At 35.4% G+C, this 23545-nt stretch overlaps 1 protein-coding gene across 3 annotated transcripts in view; it reads right to left on the reverse strand.

Annotated features, from left to right (window-relative positions):
- Positions 1 to 7092: 7092 nt before the first annotated feature.
- Positions 7093 to 23545, reverse strand: part of ACSL4 (acyl-CoA synthetase long chain family member 4) — an 83551-nt gene continuing 67098 nt past the window's right edge. For all 3 annotated transcript variants that reach the window (XM_008160120.3, XM_008160122.3, XM_008160121.3), the window contains exons 12-16: positions 22673 to 22747; positions 19629 to 19820; positions 17515 to 17629; positions 14407 to 14564; positions 7093 to 9923 (exon numbers count right to left, since the gene is read on the reverse strand). In XM_008160120.3, the coding sequence (XP_008158342.2) occupies positions 9766 to 9923; positions 14407 to 14564; positions 17515 to 17629; positions 19629 to 19820; positions 22673 to 22747 (698 nt within the window). In that variant the 3' untranslated portion in view covers positions 7093 to 9765. The remainder of the gene's footprint in view (positions 9924 to 14406; positions 14565 to 17514; positions 17630 to 19628; positions 19821 to 22672; positions 22748 to 23545) is intronic.

The raw sequence follows: 23545 nt of genomic DNA on the forward strand, positions 1-23545 counted from the left end.
AGAGAAACAAACTATTTATATTGTGTATAATGTCCAAAGGGCTCTGAAAATGGCAGGACCAGGTACTTCTACAAGTGGAAGTAAAGGGGCTAAAGCGAAAGAAAGGAATGATTGAAAGCTTATGTTTTGGGCTGTTTGCGTCACCCCGATATTAGTATGTTGAAGTTTATTTTAAAATATGTTTTTATTGATTTCGGAAAGGAAGGAAAAAGGACAGATAGAAACATCAATGATGAGGGAGAATCATTGAACAGCTGCCTCCTGCACACCCCATACTTGGGATCAAGCATGCAACCCGGGCATGTGCCCTGACCAGGAATCTAACTGTGACCTCCTGGTTCATAGACTGATGCTCAACCAATGAACCATGCCAGCCCTAGGTTGAAGTTTTAATCCCCAATGTGATTAGGAAATGGGGTCTTTGGGAAGTGATGAGGTTAGTGCCCTTATAAGAGACACAATACTTTGCTCTCTCTGCTCTTTGCCATGTGAGATACAGCAAGAGATTGTCTATCTGTAAACCAGGAAGGGGCTCCCACCAAGAACCCGACAATACTGGCACCCTTATTTCAGACTTAATGCCTCCAGAACTGTGAGAGATAAATTATGTTTAAGCCATACCATGTATGGTATTCTGTTATAGTGGGGCAAAGACTGAAGCAGCTGTTTTAAAAAAAAATACAGATCCATCAACCACTTCCCTCAACCATACTGCCCATTTCTCACCCCAGCAGAAAATTGAAGAAGGAAAATTGAGGGGACATTGGCAACAGGACAGAAAACATGGCAATGAAGCAATTGTATGCATGATGAATACAGAAGCAACCCTCTCCCCAGCCGTTTTTTGGCATATGATTCCCCAGAATACTGGTAGTTCAAAATTCACCCTCCATACAAGAGATTGGAAGAAACTTCTCACAGGAGAATCCAATCAGCCCTAGAGGAAAATTCTAAAGATACTGATGTGGGATTTGCAAATGGCTCAGACAAAATCACCTTACAGCAAAGCTCTTAATAGCTCCACACACACTTAGACCTTCCAGTCAGCTTTCTAGTACTTTCTTCTAATAACCAAGCAGGCAAGGATTATCAATTATTTTAATAGAACAGAGAAAAAAGTAATAAAGAAAAAAGCTAAATTGGAGTAAATTTGCTCTGCATGGTAAAGAAAGCTAAAAAGAAAATCTTTTTAAAAATACCATGAAGCAGAGAAACCAAGATGGCGGCATAGGTAAACACCTAAACTGCTGCCTCGCACAACAATTTTAAAACTACAACTAAAAGACAAAACGTCTATCACCCAGAACCATGGGAAAGCTGGCTGAGTGGAAGTTCTACATCTAGAAGGAAAGAGAAAAGAGCAATGAGACGTGCACAAGCACTGAAAAGCTGAGGTACAAAGGCACGCAAATCGGGCTGGCGGCGGGTGTCTGGCTGTGCTGCCTTTTTCAACCAAAGGGAGACAAGCTCCCGTTTACTCTGAACTCCAGTTTCTGGGGAGGCGCTGGGGACCCAAACTCCTATGGGGAGAAGCTGGACTGTCTGGCATCGGGTCGGAAAGTGAGGGTGACTTTCTTGCAGAGGTGCGCCCAGCAATCGTTGTTTACTGCACTGGGGCATGGAACATGGGGACTTGGAAACGCGGAGACACAGAGACGGCTGACTGGCAGCCATTGCTGTTTGCCACGTCCTAGCCTAGTGACTCTCTGAGACCCCGCCCCACACAATCTACAAACCCACCCAAGCTCCACTGAGGCTTTTGCATATAAATGGCCTGCCCTATCGCAGCTTAACCAAACAAACTGCAGCTCTGGTCAGACAGCCCCAAAAACTCCAAACCCCAAGCAAAGAGGAGAAAACTGTAGTTCTCGCTGTAGCTCCTGTTGGGTGGCCTCAGACAGTAGCTGACCTGCACCCCATTGGAGATCCAGAAGTTAGTGTATCTAGTGGTCAGTGTGAGACGACACCAGATTTCAACTACTCACATCCATAAGTGACACATTCAAGAGGCAGACTCAGTGAGCACCAAAGCCCTACTGAAGCAAGTCCTGCCCCATAAGCGTGTCTCCAGTGCAGCATTTCTTCCATTATAGACACAGTGGGTCCTCACAGCCAATTGGCCTGGAGGTCAATTTCTCCCAGTGACACCAACAACAATCTAGACTTAACTACAACAAGGCTGTACACACAGTCCACAAAGGGGTGCACCAAGTGTGTCCACCTCAGGTAACTGGGAGGCTGACCCACTGGCCCCTATAGGACACCTAGCACGCAAAGCCACCCTACCAACTCAGGGAAGCAGCGAAAATGTGGAGACAAAGAAACAGGTCACAAACAAAAGAAATGGAGGAAAACAAATGGCTGGATATAGAGTTCAAAACCATGGTTATAAGGTTTTTCAAGAATTTCCTAGAAAAGGCTGATAAATTTAACAAGACCCTGGAGGATATGAAAAAGGACCAACTGGAAATTAAACATACACTGACTGAAATAAAAAATATTATATAGAGACCCAACAGCAGACTAGAGGAATGCAAGAATCAAGTCAAAGATTTGAAATACAAAGAAGCAAAAAACACCCAACCAGAAAAGAAAAAAGAATCCAAATATTTAAAGATAGTATAAGAAGCCTCTGGGACAACTTCAAGCGTACCAACATCCGAATTATGGGGCTGCCAGAAGAATAGAGAGAGCAAGATACTGAAAACCTATTTGAAGAAATAATGACTGAAAACTTCCCCCAACTGGTGAAAGAAATAGACTTACAAGTCCAGGAAGCACACAGAACCCCAAACAAAAGGAATCCAAAAAGGACCACACCAAGACACATCATAATTAAAATGCCAAGGGCAAAAGACAAAGAGAGAATATTAAAAGCAGCAAGAGAAAAACAGTTAATTACCTACAAGGGAGCACCCATATGATTGTCAGCTGATTTCTCAACAGAAACTATGCAGGCCAGACGGGTGTGGCAAGAAATATTCAAAACGATGAATATCAAGAACCTACAACCAAGATTATTCTACCCAGCAAAGTTATCATTCAGAATTAAAGATCAGATAAAGAGCTTCACAGACAAGAAAAAGCTAAAGGAGTTCATCACCACCAAACCAGTATTATATGAAATGCTGAAAGGTATTCTTTAAGAAGAGGAAGAAGAAGAAAAAGGTAAAGATAAAAATTATGAACAACAAAATGACAACAAATACATATCTATCAACAAGTGAATCTAAAAATCAAGTGAATTAAAAATCTGAGGAACAAAATAAACTGATGAATATAATAGAATCAGGGGCATAGAATGGGAATGGATTGATAATTCTCAGGGGAAAGGGGTGTGCGGGGTATGGGAAGAGACTGGACAAAAAGCGTACACCTATGGATGAGGACAGTGGGGGGCAGGTAAGGGCAGAGGGTGGAGTGGGAACCCGGTGGAGGGGAGCTATGGGGGGGAAAAGGAGAAACAATTGTAATAATCTGAACAATAAAGATTTATTAAATTAAAAAATAAAATAAAAAATAAAAATAAAAATACCATGAAGCAAGTACTGAGAAAAGAATATTTAGAACAACAAATCACAGCTCTTAGAAATTATAAGCATGATAGCAGAAATGAAAAATTCAAAAGAAGAGCTAAAATAGCCAGTAGAGGAAATCTCCAAGAAATAATTTTTTAAAGATGAAAAGAAGGAACAAAAACATAAAAACAATTAAGGATCAACCCAAGTGACTCATCATTTGAACATCAGAAGTCCAAAAGAGAGAGAAGAAAATGGAGGGAGAAAATCAACTAAATTTAAGAAAATTTCTCAGAATAGGTGTACATGTGAGTTTCTGGATTGAAATGGCCTAGTACCATGGTCGGCAAACTGTGGCTCGCAAGCCACATGCAGCTCTTTGGCCCCTTGAGTGTGGCTCTTCCACAAAATACCACGGCCTGGGCGAGTCTATTTTGAAGAAGTGGTGTTAGAAGAAGTTTAAGTTTAAAAAATTTGGCTCTCAAAAGAAATTTCAATCGTTGTACTGTTGATATTTGGCTCTGTTGACTAATGAGTTTGCCGACCACTGGCCTAGTACAATGAATGGAAACATACCACACCAAAACACATGATCATGAGATTTTAGAGCACAGAAATTTTATGATCTTCTACAAAGGAAAACAAGTCACATAGAAGGGATGGGAGAAATTGGAAAGGCTTCGAATTGCCAAAATTAACACTGGGAGCTTAATGTCAATGGAGGGAACACTTTCAATCTAGAATTGTACATCCAACCAAATTATCAATTAAGGTCTGAAATGCAACTTCCATATATCCATTCTCAGTAAGCTACTACAAGATGTATTGCATCAAAGAGGAAATAATCCAAGTAAGAAAAAGACATGGGATACCTGAAATAAGAGATCCAACACATGATAAAGGTGAAGGGAACTCTTAGGATGATGGTGAAGGTAGATCCTAAGAAGTGGCCCTGTACCAGATAAAGGAGGATGAATGATCTAGATTGATGTAGGTCAGATGGTTCTAGGACAGATTTCTTCCATAAGATGAAATTGTTAGAATTCTTGTTATCTGCATATCTTGAGAGAAGTCAATTGGTGGAGAGTCTGAGGTTGAATTATCAGTGACAAGTACATAGAAAGCCAAGCAAATGCAAGAAAGAGTATTAAATAAGTGCAGAAAAATAAAATTAATCAGTTTTCCTACTATACGTTTCAGCTCTGCATAGCATAGTTATTATCATTTAAACACTTATTTACCTAAGTACACATATATATTGGGAGGATAGAAAGTGTTCTTCAGTATAGTAAGGGGTCAATAAATCATGACAAAGTTGAGAAGTAGCAACACAACAAGCACATTATTTAGATACAAGACAGTAAATATTCAAATAATCCACTAAAAGTTGGAAGTGGTTGCCTCTGAGGTAGAGGAATTAAAAAAGATGAGACCAGGGGAAGCTTTCTTTAATAAACTTTGTAGAGTAGCTTATTTTAACCTATCCTTTCTAAACTGTGTCTTGCAAAGTCTGTACAGCTGTGCTATTCAACATGGAATGAAATTTAAAATTCAGTTCCTCAGTCACATTAACATTTCAAATGCTCAATAGCTACATGTGGCTAGTAGTTACTGTGATGGATAGCACAGACACAGAAGAGTTCCAGCTTCACAGAAAGTTCTATTGGATAGCATTATCTTGTGGGGCCTTGAACCAATTTGGGTCACAATCAGCATTTAAACAAAAAAAGAAAGTCAGTGAGCATCACATTCATATTGTGTTTTTCACATAAACATTGTTATAAAATATTATTTGATATACACATAAGCATTTGCGCACAGCAATGTGAATCACAGTAAAAAAGTTTGAAAGAACTGCTTTCAATGATCTGTACAGAACCCTGATTTTTTTTTAAAAAGAGAGAACATAAGAATTACAGAGACTCCTTGTATTTAGTAGATTCCTCACTTCTTGTGATGGCATTATCCACAGCCTCATATCCCTACAGGAAACTTGGGATCTAGAGCATCATTTAAAAAAAACAAAAGAGAACAAACAAAACCTAGGGACAGCAAAATTACACAAAAGCTAGTTGTGGGGAACATATCCCAAGAAACTAGAAACACCAATCAGAAATGATATACACACCCCTATGTTCATAGCAGCACAATTTTCAATAGCTAAGATTTGGAAACAACTAAGTGCCTATGAGCAGATGAATGGATTAAAAAACTGTGGCACATCTACACAATGGAATACTACTCTGCTGTAAAAAAGAAAGAACTCTTACCATTAGCATCAGCATGGATGGACCTACAGAGCATGATGCTAAGCGAAATAAGCAAGTCAGAGAAAGATAAATACCACATGATCTCATTCATTTGTGTAATATAATGAACAACATAAATTGATGAATAAAAATAGATCCAGAGACAGAGAAGCATCGAACAGACCATGGAACTTCAGCGGGAAGGCAGGGGAGGGGGGCAGATAAGAGATCAACCAAAGGACTTGTATGCATGCATATAAGCATAACCAATGGACACAGACACTAGGGGGGTGAGGGCATGTGCTGGGGGATGTGGGTGGCCGGGGAGAGGTCAAGGGGGCAAAGGAGACATATGTAATATTATATGTAATACTTTAAACAATAAAGAATTAAACACAAAAAAGCTAGTTGTAATGGACCTCATAGACTATTACATTCCTTACGTCTTCTGTCATTCAACTTTCCCTTTTTGCAAAAAAATATTTTTTGAAGTCCAGTCTTTTTTTTTTAATAAAAGAGAAGAAGAAACTAAGGTTAAGGGGGTGAGAGGGTGTTATGAGATTTGTCCATGGTTGCAAAGCTAGTGAAAGAATGAGCCCAGGTCTCCTCACCTCTGAAACCAGAACTCTTTCCACAAAGTCTTCAGCAGGAGGCAATTAATCCCTTAAGGCCCTGAGTGTGCTAGCAATACATTAAACAACCTGACTGATGAATACTGTCTAAATACAATAATGATGATAATGGTGATAGTCAACATAAGTTTACTATGTTTTAAACACTTTATATGAATTGACTCATGTTACCTAACAACCACCCTATGAGCTAGATCCTATTATCAGTCAACCCCACTTTTCCAGATGAAGAAATGCAGCTGAGGGATGTAAGTCACTTGCCCAACCAAAGTCACAAAGCTAGTGAATGGCAAAGCCAGGAAATAGACTGAGGAAGTCTGGTTCCAGAGCTCTAACACTTTTTTATAAAAAACCCATAATATAATCAGATAAATTAATTTCTCCATAAATTTTAATTAGACTAAATGCAACAGTTATCATTTATTAGCACCTACTAATAATTCACACAATATCACTATGTTTTGTCTCACAATATCAGTGTTAAAGGGTTCTACTCTATTAACTGCTTCAAAGTAACAGCTTTGGGTTCAAATACTACAAATGGGAGTATGGGTGGATCTTATACAAACCAGGTTGACTGCTTAATACAATTCCATAAACTTAAAGATGAGTACTTTAAATATATGTATTTAAAATTTTGGTTAATATTCTTCAAACTTGCAGATTTTACCTTGGTGCAGAATTAAGCACAAATTAACTTGATAACATGGGTGAATTTATTTCTTGAGATTCGAGTACAAACTTAAAAACAAGAACAGCTTTCAAGAATAAACACAAAAATCCAAGTAACAATCCTGCAATCGTGCATTTAAACAGAAAGTACAAATATGAATACATTCTAATTTGTAACTACATTTGAAAATTAAAATATTTCTCTCCAAATACCAAATACCACACAGTCTTAACCTGTTTTCATCTTACCTCAAAACATTTGTCCTATGCTATCAAGAAAATATAGATGAGGATTTTTAATCTGTCTTTATGACCAAAGAAACATTACTTTCTTTAACTTCTGACTTTTTAAATCATTCACCTGTGTCTCTGTTCTGAAAAGCCATACAATTATATATCCACTCTAGAAAAAAAAAAGAATCAATACAAATATCAAGGAGGCAAGACATTTTCATTAAATTAAAGCAAAGGTCACAAGTGTTCTACTTAGAAATGTACATTAACTGTAGTAAATTTTTAAAGTACACTTTATTTGAATGGCTGACATGTAAGAGCAGCGAATGATTTAAACACGTATAGAAATGTAGGATCAAAATCTTTAGGCTCAACTACTTAAAAAGTCACTATGAATATGGAAAGATCTGTTTACATAAATATGTATATTTCCTAATGAAAAATCAGAGGGTAATGGCATCTCCCTGGTCCCTTAACAATATTTGGATTTTCGCAAATAATTAGAAGCACCCAACCTTAAGTGTTAATTACGTATTTCTAAAGGACCTACACAACAGATTAGTTGGCAGTGGTCTAGCTTTCGGGAGATGGAAGTGGGTAGGGGTGCAAATATCTGAATATGCATGCACTTGCACATTTAAAATCACCATTCCGAATGTGGGGGAAAGTCACATATTGAAAATGTCTAAGGAAATCATCTTTAAAGGATCAACAGTGGGCCAGGAACAGTAGAAGCTGAATAGTAGTCTACTTGATAACAATGGTTCATCACTCCTCAAAGGCAAGTTTGGAAGAATGAGAATACTCACATATACATAACTGCAGGGAGAACTTGCCTTGAATTTTACAATGCAGAACACTGAACAGAAATCTTTACAAAAACCTTCTTGCTAAAAATAACACCAGATGATTTTTTTCCTTTTTACCACCATATACATAACATTTAAATAGTGTCCTTATAAATATTTTAGAGCAAAAAGAATGTATTTTGTTGCAGTGGTGGCCCACATCTGTACAAAGCAATATAAGCTATATATGAAATGATTAAGAAAAAAGTGCAAAGAGTAACAGTATTAAGAATTTTTGCTGTTTACAGTAACTATGGTTCAAGGGTTCAAGTGTGAATATCTATCAGGACATATAATCCCTGATTTTAATTAAAGATTCAAAAAGAAGCCCACATGCCAAGTTACTGTACAAATATCAGCTCCTTATTAAGTAACTTCCCTTCTCCCGAATCCAGCATTTTCCAGTTTCTAAACTCTTCTCACAAACAGGAAAAAAGTAGTAACAGTGTGTTCTTCCCTTTAACTTCCCCAAACTCATCCAAGTTAATTAATCATTCATACATTCAAACAAGATATTGGGGAAGTCATAACCCGCTTTGCTAAAATTAAAGCAAAATGAAAGGCTTTCGAAATACAAACTATTGCTCAAAAATACAATTGGAACTGCAAACACAACTTAAATTACATGTGTAATTTAATATGAGCACATTTTAAAATCAGTCCCTGTTATCAAAGATAAATTCAGAGTCTAAATCCTTTCCCAGGTTTAGTGCTGTGCAAGGGTGATAACTCTATAAACACTTATGATTTCATCTTTTCTGACAGAGAAAATGCTTCCTATTAAAACTTGAATAACTTCCTATCATTTTACTCTTGATCTCAGTCTTCTATTTTGAACAGAGAAAGATAATTTTCACCATTTTTTCAAATGTACTTAAGGAATCTTTAGTCATTCAAATAATTACAGTTACTGATTTTAGACCTCCAAGTTTCAAAAAAAGCAGTTCAATTTCCCTTTAAATATATTACTAGATATTTTTGGTGAGTTTATGTTGTTTTATTCTTAATTCAGTCACTGTAATTATTCACAATATATAATAATTATATTCTAACCTATGCAACAATTATAAATCCTAAAATGTTTTGCCCAGTGTTGATTCTCTATGTTATATTATGATTTAATTTCCCCTTCAGGACAAATGGTTGGAAGAGAATTTAAAAGGCCTGTAGCACTTCTGTTTTGAGTAGTGTTAATACCTATTTTTTGTCGTGCTTAATATTTTTAAGCTTCCTTTGAACTAGGAAGATAATAGACACTGGAAGCTGCAAATTTCATCAAACTACATTCTACTACAACTCCAATTAGTTTTGTTCAACATTAAATAATTTTCTCATAAAAACAAGTATCTTAGGCTAATTTTTAAAAACAGAATTTTTACTCTAAAATTAATAAGACAGCTAAAAGGAAGCAATTTTTCAATTTCAGCTTCACTACAACTATGCAAAACTAAGTTAAAGTTGATTCAACCATTATTTTAATCACTTTTTTAATTTTTTTATTATCATGTCTTTAGAATTATATACTTCACATTCTAACAGACAGTTCAACAAGGCTTAAAAGTCTGAAAAACCACCAGGCCACCTACTGCACAATTGTAAAGAGAACAGCATTTTATTTGCCCCCATACATTCTCTCAATGTCTTTGAGGTAATGGTTCTTCAGTTCTTTCCTTTTCAGTTTGAAAGCATCAGTGACCAAACCAGTTTCAGGAGTCCATGGTTCTGGGCTCAAGCAAACCTTGATTGGAATTTCAAAACGCTCCAACTTCACTGAAATGAGAAGAGGGTAGGTGCAGTGGGAGGGGGTGGGGAAGTGGGAGAGAAACAATTAACAAAACATGAATTTTGCAGGATTTACCTAGATGATGCAGGTGATGAAGCAAACTTATTTAATCGTATGTTAGTTAATGATACCACTAGCTTACAATTTCATTTTATGTTCCTCAAAGTATATATAAATTGTTTCAGTTAGATAGTTTTGGTGTATGAATTTTTTATTCTAATATATATGTAGACAACCTCCCTCTTCAGAGTCTTTCTACTTGTCATCCCCTCTGTCTGGGATGGTCTTCCCCATTGCAGATGCACAGCTCACTTCCTTACTTCATCCCGTTATCCACTCAAATGCCACCTCCTCAGAGAGGACTTACCTGGCCACTCATAACAAAACAGAAGTCCCTTTGTCTCTGTCTCTCTATATCTTCTTACAATGTTTTCTTAAAAAAAAAAACACCTGACCACCTGATGTATTATATATTTGTCTCGCCTATTATAAAAGCAGGGTATTTGTTTTGTTCACTGCCATCCACAGGGCTACATGACATCCCTCAATAAATATATCCACATTTATTAATTCATTCTACAGAAAATTAAGTCTCTAGACAACTGTTCTTCATGAGCTTTATTAAACGTTTAAATCAGATTCAAAAAGGGGATGGTGAATTTCATACTTTTCATTGGTATAAAATGCAGCATATTTATTATTTGAGAGAAACAACTCAACATCTTGAAAGAAATGTAAGAAAATAAGGACACAGAAGCAATAAATACAGTATTTAATAATTTTAAATTCAATAAATTACATTTCATCATTACTTACTAATACAAGCTCATCCTTAAAATTCTGAAGGCCCATTGACAGTAATATGAATCTACAGATGAGCTTTATTTTATATGCAATTATTTAAAACACCAATTTTGAAAAAGCAAACATCTGCATGTTTAAAAACTACTGCTAATAGCCTAGGTGTCTTTAGAAACAACTTGGTTTTAGTGACAAGTACAAAAGAATTCAAATTCATGGAAGTTTTTGTTCTAATACTAGCCTGAGTTTTATGAAAGACTGGTTAAATTAGTTTCTTATTAAAAATGAGAGAAAATTATAAAGCTGAGTGTGAAAAATAATCGTTCAAATTACTTAGAACCAACTTTAAAAGTAATGCCTGAACAGGTAGAAAAGGAACAAAAACTTGCTCAAATCAACCATGTCTACCCTGTTGATATATTATAGCCGTTACATAGCAGTGCCTGAAATAAGCCCATCTGTTCCTAAGTTCACATTTGGATCTCAAGGAAACAAATTCTCAACTATAGATTTGCCTTCAAAACCTTTTCTTCCATATTACTGTCCCTACTCACACAGGTTCAAGCCAGAAACACTTAAAAAATGGGACAAGGCAGGCACATTAGTTCAGTTGCACAAAAGCAAATTTAACACATTTATATAAAAGTTCCTATATTTAATCTTTATTAACTAAAATCCTGTTCAAAGCTTAAAAAAAAAAGGCTGCATTAGAGGTTTTGTTTGGGGAACTCCTAAACATTATCTAGTACCACAGACTATAGGGAGCAAAGAGCAATCACAGTTTCCTATAAACAGAATAAAATGCCAATAAGTAGGCAAGATTAGTGGAAAGAAAAAACAAAAATGATCTTACAATGTGGCATTTTTCTCTGAATTACCCAGAACACTATAAAATGTGACCAGCAGGTGGGAGTAAAGAGCACTTTTTCTTCCCATTGGTAGTTGAAAAATCACCTCAAAACAATTCCATACTTTGTGTTCTTATGATACTACATATACCTCACAAGTATATTTAAAACATGAAAAGGACTGCTATGAAATATGTATAAGTTCAGACAGATATAGATGGATTCAATCAAGATTATTTTATACATTTTGGTATAAGTCTTGAAATTATAATTTCAAGCAAAAGGTTGACGAGAAATCTTTGTGGCACAGAAAAGCTTATGCATTCAGCTAATGTTAAGTTTATTATCCAAATCATGAGTTGTTCAATTTCATTCCTCATTCCAGCATAGAAATGTTATGGGGGCCTAGTAGGTCCTAGAATTTTATTCCATTTTCCACCTGATTGTAATACATCTTGATTTTCCCCATTACTGCTTTTCACCGTTACATGTGCAATGACAAATTATTCAAATCACATTCTACTCCATGAGTACATTCAGAGAGTGACTAATAGCTTATAGGCTGAAATACTTTTTGAAATGCTACATTTAAAGGGGGAAAACCAGGATTTATAACAATTAAAAACTCTGGTAGCATGGTGATATTAAAAGTGTGCTATATCAATAATGCCATAATTAACAAAACCATCATTAAGAAAAAGAAACATTAAGTCACTGTCTTTATGGTTATAATAGGCAACTGTTATTTAAATAACTTTACAGTGCCCAGAGTTAACAATAGGAATGTTTTTCTTAAGGAAATACGGTTTTTCAACTTCAACTTTCTAGCTAACATTACTACCTATATTTTGAAACCAATATTGAACCTAAGTAGTTAATTTAAAAATAAATAATAGTAGTGTGGTTAGGAAAATATGTGTGCTCGTGCATCTATGACAAGAGTATAAACTAGTTCAGTTTTTCTGGGGAAAGAAGAGTTATTTGGCAATATAGAAAAAGCCTTTAAATATATTTTCTTTGACTCAAAAAAATCCATTTTTAAAGATTCATACTAAGAAATCATTACATAAGAAAATAACTGAGTATACAAGATATGTGTTATATTTGTACATAGTCTGAGGAAAAAAGAACTCATCCTAAAAGTCCAATAACAGGAACTTAAGTGGATACACTTATACTAGAATACTATTTAGTTATTAAAAATTATAATGTAATTCTGTATCTACTGGCATAAAAATACCGATAATGTTCATAGGTGATTATATACCAGAATGCAATGTCACCACCCAAAGATAACCATCAAGTGATTTTTACTTCCTCCTTTATGTTTTTCTATATTGTCCAATATATATAATGAATACAGATAACCTATAATCAGAAAAATGATACTTTTATTTTTTAAGAGGAAAAGCAACAGGTTAAAACTAGGTTAACAGCATCCAATTAAAAATGAAGGTGACACATTTCATCTCTGCTCCCCCTATGAAATAATTTAAACAGTTTAAAATAATTTTTAAAACTAAAAAAGCATTAACCACAGGAAAAAATAATCCGAAATGAAATAAAGTGAACACTGGGAGAGAGAGTTCTATGACATTTTAGAAGACCAAAAGCAATGTACTAGCAGTCACTGTTTGGGAGCCAAGAGAACTGCCAACAAGAAGCCCGTAAGAAGCAAACCAAGCTGGAGACAGGTTTACTTTTTGGAAAAACTGAACTAGAGACTCTGAACTCAAGGACAATAGGGAGAGGGAATAAAGCTGGAAACAGAAGATTTCAATGAGGTTAAGACTCACTCACTCCACTCCCAGCCTTCTTCCAATTTCCCTTATTTGGCTACCAGAGTACTAGTGCCTGGCTAACAACCCCCAGGCAAGAGACTGAAGAAGTAATCTTTGGAGAAATGGATCAATGACTCAAGACACTAACATTTGAATAACTTTTCAGCGAGCCCAGTAAAATTTACAAACAGGTTTTCAATACTTCATTTTCAAATGTGAATGGACAGACAAATCAGCAGATATATGAGAGGCCATGACCAAAGTAAACAGACAGCGGAACCTGGAGGAAATAGACAATAACAGAAGATAACTTCATAAAAGGAATCCCTTTAATATCCTCAGAAGAATACGGGAGGACACATTAACTGCATATATGAAAGAACAACAGGATGCTATTGAAAGAACACTGAGAAAGCAGGAAAGAGCTCTGGAAAATAAAATTCTGATACTGGAAATTCAAAAGACATAAGATGATAAAGTTAAGGACGCTGCCAGAATATAAACAAAATTGATGTAGAAAACAAAAGAAAAAAGAAGAAAATTAGAGGATTAAAGCAGGGGGTCCAATCTCCATATAAAAATAGTCCCAGGTAAAAACACAAACACAGAATTTGGAGGGAAAAACTGAAAGAAGAACAAACAAAACATGATACACAGGTATTTCCCACAACAAAAGGGCAGAGACCTGTAGATTCAAAGTGCCCACAACAAGTAGGATACACAATGATAAATAATAAAAGATCCACACAAGGTCACATCATTATGAACTATCAGAACACAGATGGACCATTCCAAACACAGAGTAGATGACCACTTAGCAAAGAGGTTGCAACATGAAATAAATATCTAGATAGGTTATTCTACTACATCATGTTTAAGAATCCTTCCAACATGGAAATTCATTACACGTATTTAAGGAGCAGTTTTCTAAACCCATGTATTTTATTATAAAAACAAAACAAACAGGCATCTTGAAGAACCTAATCAAGAGACCATTAAATGACTTTAAGAGACTTAAAGTCAAGCAATTTCTTACTTACTGGCATTTGCAGCTTCTCTAATTTCTTTCAGTATTTCAGCTTCCATGGCAGGGTTATTGCAGATATCAACCCAAGAGCCTTCCACTCCCTTCTGTTGTGCCAAAAGTGTCAACCTTTTCTGATTAGGAACCACAAAGCTAATCACATAGGACTGGTCACTAAAAATACATAATATAAAACAAAATAGAAATTAAAACAGAGAACAAGTAACGTTTTCAATGAAATAATACATTACAATATAATTTCAAATGCATATTTCTTTTTGTTACAGTTTCATTAAGAATAAAGCCCATAGTACTGGCATAAAGACAAACAATATAAATCGATGAAACAGAATAGAGAGCCCAGAGATAAACCCTTGTATATATGGTAGAATGATCTTCAACAAGGGTCCCATGATCACTCAATGGGGAAAGGACAGTTTCTTCATTAAATGGTGTTGAGAGAACTAGACATACACATGAAAATGAATGAAACTGGACCTTTACCTTATATCATATACAAAGATTAACTGAAGACCTAAATATGTAAGAGCTAAAGTTATAAACACCTAGAAGAAAACATAGGGGGGGAAAGCTTCATGATATTGGATTTCACAATGCTTTCTTGGCTATGACACCAAAAGCACAGGCAATAACAATAAAAAAAATAGATAAATGAGAATTCAACATAAATTTTTTAAAATTCTGTGTGTCAAAAAATAGTCAATATAGTGTGAAAAGGCCACCTATGGCATTGAAGGAAATATTTGTAAATCATGTATTTGATAAGCAGTTAATATCTATAATATATAAAAACCACCTATAACTCAACAATAACAATAAAAAATAACCCAATTAAAAAGTAGGCAAAGACCTAAAACCATAAAATTCTTAGAAGAAAACATAGGGAATAAGCTCCTTGATATCAGTTTTGACAATGATTTTTTTGGATTTGACAGAAAAAGCAAAGGCAACAAAAGCAAAAATAAACAAATGGGACTTCATCAAACAAAACTGCTTCTGCACAGTAAAGGCAATCATGAACAAAATGAAAAAGACAACCTATGGAATAGGAAAAATTATTTGAAAATCATATATCTAGCTGATAAGGAATTAATATACAAAATTATAAATAACTCATAAACTCAATAGCAAAAAAATAAAAATTAATAAATAAATAAAGCACAATCTGATTTTTAAAAGGGCAGAGGTACTGAATAAACATTTTCCCAAAGAAGACATACAAATGGGCAACCGGCAAATGAAAAGTTACTCAATATCACTAATCATCAGAGAAAGAAATGCAAATCAAAACCACAATGAGATATTACTTCATAACTGTTAAAATGGCTATTATCAAAAAGACAAGAGAGTAATTAAAAAACAAACAAACCATAAGACAAGAGATAAGTGCTGACTAGGATGTGGAGAAAAGGGAACCCTCATACACTGTTGGTTGGAATGTAAATTGGTTCAGCTACTATGGAAAAAAGTATGAAGGTGCCTCAAAAATTTTAAAACAGAACTACCATATGAACCAGCAATTTGACTCCTCAGTATAAATGCAAAGGAAATGAAAACAGGGTATCGAAGATATATCTGTATTCCCATGTTCCCATGTCCATTGCAGCATTAGTCACAATAGCCAAAATATAGAAACAATAAAGGTATCTATCAGCGGAAGAATGGATAAAGATGTGAATGAATATATATATATATATATATATATATATATATATATATGTATGTATACACACAAACAATAAAATATTATTCAACTACGTGGAATCTTTATACATAAAAAGTCAAATTCATAGAAACAGAGAGTAGAAAAGTGGTTGCCAAGGGTACATACTTTCAACTATAAGATGAATAAGCCTGAGGATCTAATGTAAATCATGGTGACTATTTTTGGTAACACTGTACTGTATAATTGAAAATAAAAGAACAAAATTTTAATGGACAAAGGACTTGACTGGACATTTCTCTAGAGGTAATATACAAACGGGCCAACAAGCATATGAAAAGATGCTCAACATCACCAATTCTTAAGGGAGAGATATTCCCTCTCACCCATTACTATGAGTACTATAAAAAAAATAGATACCAGTGCTGGTGAAGGTATTAAGAAATGGGAACCCTTGTGTATTACAGGTGGAAAAGTAAAAATGGTGCTGCTGCTATGAAAAACAGTATGGGAGTGCCTCAAAACATAGAAGTAGAACTACCACATGATTCGGTAATCCCACATCTGAGTATATATTGGAAAGTAATGAAGGCAGGAACTTGAAGAGATATTTGCATATCCATGTTCATAGCAGTATATTCACAATAGTCAAGAGGTAAAAGCAGACCAAGAGGTCCACTGATGGATGAATGGCTAAACAAAATGTGGTCTCTCTATATACAATGTTATATAATTTAACCTTAAAAGGGAAGGAAATTCTGACACATACTACAATATAGATGAATCTTGCAGATATTATGGTAAGTGAAAGAGGCCAATACTGTATGATTCTATTTATATGTGGTATCTATAATAGTCAAATTAAAAAAACAACAACCAGAAAGTAGATTGGTAGTGGCCAGGAACTGAGAGGGAGGGAAAAATGGGGATTGTTTAATTGATATAAAGTTTTAGATTTCCAAGATGAAGAGTTCTGCAAACTATACTTAACATTGGTAAACTATACACTTAGTAAATGGTTAAGATACTAAATTTTGTCTTGTGTTTTTCAGAAAATTTAAAGGAATGAATAAAGCCCATAAAAATAAAACATTAAAATATAAAGAAAATGGTTTAATCTCTCAGGTTTTTTATTTAGAAAATTTGTACTAGCTGTGTTATCTTCTTGGAAAAATTACTTATGCTAAGTTTCAGTTATTATGAAACTTAAATGAGTTTTGTGGCATAGTATTTTGCAAGACATAGTAGGGGTTTAATAAATAGTTAAAATGTCTGGATTATCGCAAATAATCTTGAATTCAAGAAGGTTCAGAAATATATAACATTCCCCAACTCTGATGAAAGTTTCATGTGTCCCTCATTATTACTATACATAATCAAACTTTTTCCAATTATCCTTTTACTGTAAGTATATGAAACAAACATAACTTTTACAATTACCTTTTGGCAAAAGCACAGATGTTGTCAATAAGTGGACAGTTTTTTAATGCAGCTTCCACTTTCCCAAGAGATACATATTCTCCTGCTTGTAACTTCACCAGATCTTTCTTACGATCTGTAAGTCATGAAGAATGTTAAGTTATCCATAGTCCATTTTATTAAGGTCTGTACAATTATGATTTTTCTTTTAATCTCATTGCTTAATATTTATTTACAAAGGTACTTCTAAAATCTTATTATACATGTCAGTTAAGAAAATACCTAGGTTGCCCTAGCCTGTTTGGCTCAGTGGCTAAAGCATCAACCTATGGACTGAAGGGTCCTGGGTTCAATTCCAGTCAAGGGCACATGCCCGGGTTGCGGGCTTGATCCCCACTGGGGAAAATACAGGAGGCAGCTAACCAATGATTCTCTCTCATCATTGATGTTTCTATATCTTTCTCTCCCTCTCCCTTCCTCTCTGAAATCAATAAAAATATATTAAAAAAAAAGAAATTGCCTAGGTAAAATAAAGAAGTACTAGCTAAAATGTTATACACTATATTGAAAGCTTTAATATCTTATAATATTAAACATTATAACAAAGTTAATAGAAGGAAGAGGACTTTGGATCATTAGACTTGAATGGTAACTCTGCCAGTTACTAGTTATATGATCCTGGGCATGTCAGTAGACCTTCCCAATCCTCAATTTTATCAGGGATAATGACGCCTACCTCATACAGGTATGCAGTACAATATATGGCATACAGAACATGGTCAATATATATTAATTACCCATTTTCCCTACGTGACATTAACTTGTTAAAATGGTAGTGCTCTAAGGATGTCTGGCACAGGATGACACAGCATGAATAAACATGAGCTTGCCTTATGTCCTTCGTGTGAGTGTTGACTTGCCTACCCATAGCCTGGGAACCCACTCTACATGCCAAAAGAAACATTTGATTCCAGTGTAATTAAGGATCAAAAAAAAGGTGGGGGTATATTGATTCTAGATTGAGCCATATTTCTTAGAAATTTCCCCAACAGATCAAACTTCTAGATAAAAAGTCAAATTTCCCTAAAATTTTTTAACTATACTCATGTCAGATAAGGTTCCAGAGGCAGATTTAAACCGATTACTAGAAATATGACTGAGGAAATTTTATGGCTTTAGACCTGACCAGAACACTTATCAGCTAGTCAAATTTTTATTTAACTTTTGCCTAATTAAAGTGAATAGCATCCGGCCAGCGTGACTCAGTAATTGAACATCAACACATGAACCAAGAGGTCACTGATTTGATTCCTGGTCAGAGCACATACCTGGTTGCTGGTCAATACCCAGTAGGGGACATGCAGGAGGCAGCCTATCAATGTTTCTCTCTCATCGATGTTTCTCTCTCTCCCTCTCCCTTTTTCTCTCTCTAAAATCAATAAAAATATATTTTAAAAATAAATTAAGTGAATAGCATAAGGGTCATTTGGCATAGATTTCTGAACTTACAAGTCTATTTTAGTAGGCTCAAAAAGAACAATGCGAAACCAACTGACATTCTCAAAAGAACAGATTAATGTTGAGGATTGACATTATAATTTCCGAAGGTTCAGGGCTAGTTAGAGCCATATTAATGGCAACTAGGGAAACTGTGTCCAGAATGCCTCTTAGGTGAGGAATGAATAGAATAGGGTATGTTACAGTAGATGGTTATAGAGAACCACTTGCCATTGACAAAAACAAAAACAAAAAAAAACACACAGAAACAAAAAACCTCTTCTGAGCAACTTTTGTTTCCTTATTACCCATCTGCTATTTTCCTGCCCATCCTCCCCATCACAAATGCTGCTGCTGCTGTTGCTACCACTTACTTAGATGCAGGCACTGCCCTGTTCTAGATATCTGACATATATAAACTCATTTAATACTAACAAAAGCCATGCCAGGTCAGTAGACTGTATCTGTAAAATGTCCCTATTTTACAGATGGAGAAGCACAGACATAAGTTAAATAATTTTCCCTAAGTTTAAACCAATGGAACCATCAACCCTATCAATGACTTGATCAATATTATCTTTCATATATGCTGAAGTTGCAAAACCTAAAGAAAACCACAGACAAGGAAATACACTGACCGATAATCTGCAAACATCCATCAGGATGGAATTCTCCAATATCACCAGTACAAAACCACCTTTGGCCATTTTCATCCACAGAATAATCCTCTGCCGTCTTCTCTTCATTTTTAAAATATCCCATAGAGATATTCTGTCCACCAATTACAATTTCACCTCTGGGGTTTGGCTTGTCATGAATTGTATAACCACCTGGAAGTTATTAAAGCAAATTAGTTATTGTTCTAAAACAAAATGTACTTGCATTACATATGTCTCTCTTTCCCCCCATTGACTTCTTCTAGCATTAATTCTTTTTTTTTCTTTTATTTATTTTTTCTTTATTGATTAAGGTATTACATGTGTGTCCTTATCCCCCCATTGCGCCCCCATTCATGCCTCATCCTCCTGGTGTCTGTGTCCATTGGTTAGGCTTATATGCATGCATACAAGTCCTTTGGTTGATCTAGCATTAATTCTTAAAGCTCCTTTGAAAATATTTTCCTGCTGATCAAATTGTACATCACTTTATTGGAGAATATCAGTTTGTATTTATTCAGATTTATGTGACGACAATGGGTGACTGTGATTTCAGGAGTCAATGATAATCACCAGCCACCATCCACCCTAAACCTTCCAATGACCATAAAATTTCACACTTAGAATATCATTAAAGTTTAGGGTTCACAGAGCTCTCTTTGTTAAGATAAAATTATTCCCAAGAAGGGTAACACTGGAAGCTGTTATAAGTAAATTAATAATCTGTTGATAGCAATGCATTTCGAATTTTTCCTAAGGAGATTTTAATCAAAGGGAGCAGGTAGTAAATGCCCACATAGGCAACAGCACTAAGTGAGAAAGGGAGGCTATGGGAAACAGGAGATAACATTTTATTTTATTTTTTATAATATATTTTTCTTGATTTCAGAGGGGAAAGGAGAGGGAGAAAGAGATAGAAACATTAACAATGAGAGAGAATCATTGATTGGCTGCCTCCTGCATGCCCCCAACTGGGGATTAAGCCCGAAACCCAGGCATGTACCCTTGCCTGGAACCTAATCCGGGACCCTTCAGGCTATAGGCTGACGCTCTAGCCACTGAGCCAAACCAGCCAGGGCAAAATTTTATTTTCTTAATTTTGCCCATGACCAGTCATGACTTTAAAAATTAAAACACCAAATTAATTGACCAATAACTATTAAAATAGTTAATCATTATTCATTACCTGTTTATGACTGAATAAGGCTTACTTTAAGGAAAATATACAAAAATCTGAATTTATAAACTGACATGCTAATTAGATTTTATGTCATAAGAGGACTAAATGCAGTATTCCCTTCAGCTGTTAGATGCTCTTTAAATAAAAAACTATTCAATATTTCAAGAAGATGAAACCCATTGTATATATGATTTTAATAGGCATTAAGATCATGCCTATTATATAAAGCAAAGTTTCCTTCATAGCAAGGAAAACTCCAAATACATATCCAAAAATGGACCCACTCCCCAAAACTGACATTGCAGCACAATACCAGGAAATCAGAAAATTGAAATTAAAGGCAAAATTCTCCTTATTGAGTTTTACTATATACCTTGTTTCTCTGATTACACTGTCTAATGAATAACCCATCCCATAAAATGATTTTGAAGCTGGTGCTCAATACATACAGTAGGTTTATAGCTGTGAGTATGCGAAACAGAGTTTATTATTGTACTAGTGGCCCAATGCATGAATGAAGATTCATGCAAGAATGGGCCTTCATTCCCCTGGCTGCTGGCACCGCCTTCGCTCTAGCCAGTTCCGCTCCAGCCCAGAGCCGCTTTTCTGCCTTCCCACGCTGCCCAGAGGCCCCGAGTGGCTGGGGTGGTGCAAAACGCCTGCATCATCACCATGGTGACGACGCAAGCATCCTGCCCTGTCCCCAGCCACGTCCCTGGCCACTCAGCACCTGTGTATGCAAATTAATCCACCATCTTTGTTGGGTGATTTGCATACTCACTCCTGATTGGCTGGTGGGTGTCATGAAGGTATGGTCAATTAGCATGTTGCTCTTTTATTAGGTAGATGATTTGTATTACAATTGTAAACCTACTTTTGCCCACCCTATACTATCTGTATTTTCTTCAAATTTTCATTAAAAAATTGGACGGGCATTATCATGGGAGAAGGAACTTATTCCCATGATGTAAAATGCTTGGGAATGAAATTGGCTCTTCAATATGGTATTTTTTAAAAAATGGTTATTTGCTTGTAAAGCACCAAAAATAATGCACATAATAAGAAAGCTGCATAGGAGAAACACTGTTAGAAACTTTAAATTTATGGCAGATAAAGCCTATTCATTTTCTTGGGTTTAAACAACCTAAGGGATGTCCTCTAAAGTAACTGATCCTTTACATTCTAAGTTTGTGGCTCTCTCCCAAGCTGTATATTCTCTTTTAAAATCTTAAGCTTTTTAATTATTCTTCCTTTATCTGGCAAGGCTAGGTTGTTCATTATTTGTTAATTTTGCAGTTTAGGTATATATTTAGTATTTTTTTTTTTTACAATTTCATCATAGGAAGACACAAAGTGTTTTCCTTTTGTTGTCAACTGATTTGTAAAAAGGATTATCACCAATGTCTCTAAGTGCAGGTTTCCTCTAAGTGTGCTTGCCTTTGCAGTTACATACAAAAATTCAACTATACAAAGAGCTGGACTATTGAGTCTCAACTATGAAAATGTTTGCTGAGATGAGGACCTAAGAAGCCGCGCGTGCGTGCGTGTGTGTGCGTGTGTGTGTGTGATTAGTCACTCAATCTTCTGAAAATGATACACATTTCCCCCTAACCCAGGACTGCCCCACTAAGAATTCTTCCCCTTTACCATCAAGTATTTCCAAAATCATCATGGCTAGATTTGAGATTTTCTTTTCCTCTTGGCAACCTACAGATGTTACTGAGAAAAAAGAAAGCATGGGGAATAAGCAACAACAGACTGCCTAACACTTTAAAGAAATGGAAGTCATTAGGCTCACAGTGGTTTGCAGAATAATTAGAATCACTAGCACTTATAAAATTCTTACCTTCCTGCCAGTCTTTTAGTTTAATTTCACAGCAAATAAGAGGGGCTCCAACTCTGCCAGTAGTATAGTCAGTAACTATGAGGGGAAAGCAACAAAGATATTAGTATACCACAGTCCAGACTCACACCAATGTGATAACAGGAACATTAGAGCTAGAGCCAGATTCTGGAAGATGACAAAAGAAGAGAACATAGTGAGAGGAGTACCAACTGGGATCATTTTTCAATATGTCAACTTCATTTCAATAGTGCAATCGATTCCAATGTTGTTACATTATTTTTTATTCTCATGACTACATGTCAGATAATTAAGTACAAAAATCTGTTAAAGGAGGAAAGCTGGCTCCACCATTATCTATGTGGATTCTGATAAGACAGATTTTGATTGGAATTTCTTTTCTACCATTCATTGATTGGCTGTGAAATTAGACAAGTTATTTATCCTCTCTAAGTCCCCATTTCCTCATCTATTTCAGATAGAAACATGTGTGAGGATTAAATGAGATTATATATGGGCAAAAATAAATTGTTCAATAAATGTTAGCTGCTATTATCAAAGATGATGATGATATTATCCTTTTGTAATTTGTGATTATTACTAGCAATATCAAGTATTTATTGACAGCCTATTATATACCTAGCACTATATTAAATATTATGAGGACAACATAAGGATAAGACAACCCTGCCCTCAATGAGCTTACCAACAAACTGCCTGGGAAAAATGCATGTGAAACAATTTAGAGCACATTGAAATACTAAACTACATGGTATTGATGTTGATCACAACAGTGTCTTAGAGACTGGAAAGTTCTATGTAAAATGAAATAGTTGGGGAAGACTTAATTGAAGAGTTGCACTCTAGAAGTTGGCT

This window comes from Eptesicus fuscus, chromosome 1 (assembly GCF_027574615.1).
Source record: "Eptesicus fuscus isolate TK198812 chromosome 1, DD_ASM_mEF_20220401, whole genome shotgun sequence".
NCBI classification, from domain to species: Eukaryota; Metazoa; Chordata; class Mammalia; order Chiroptera; family Vespertilionidae; genus Eptesicus; species Eptesicus fuscus.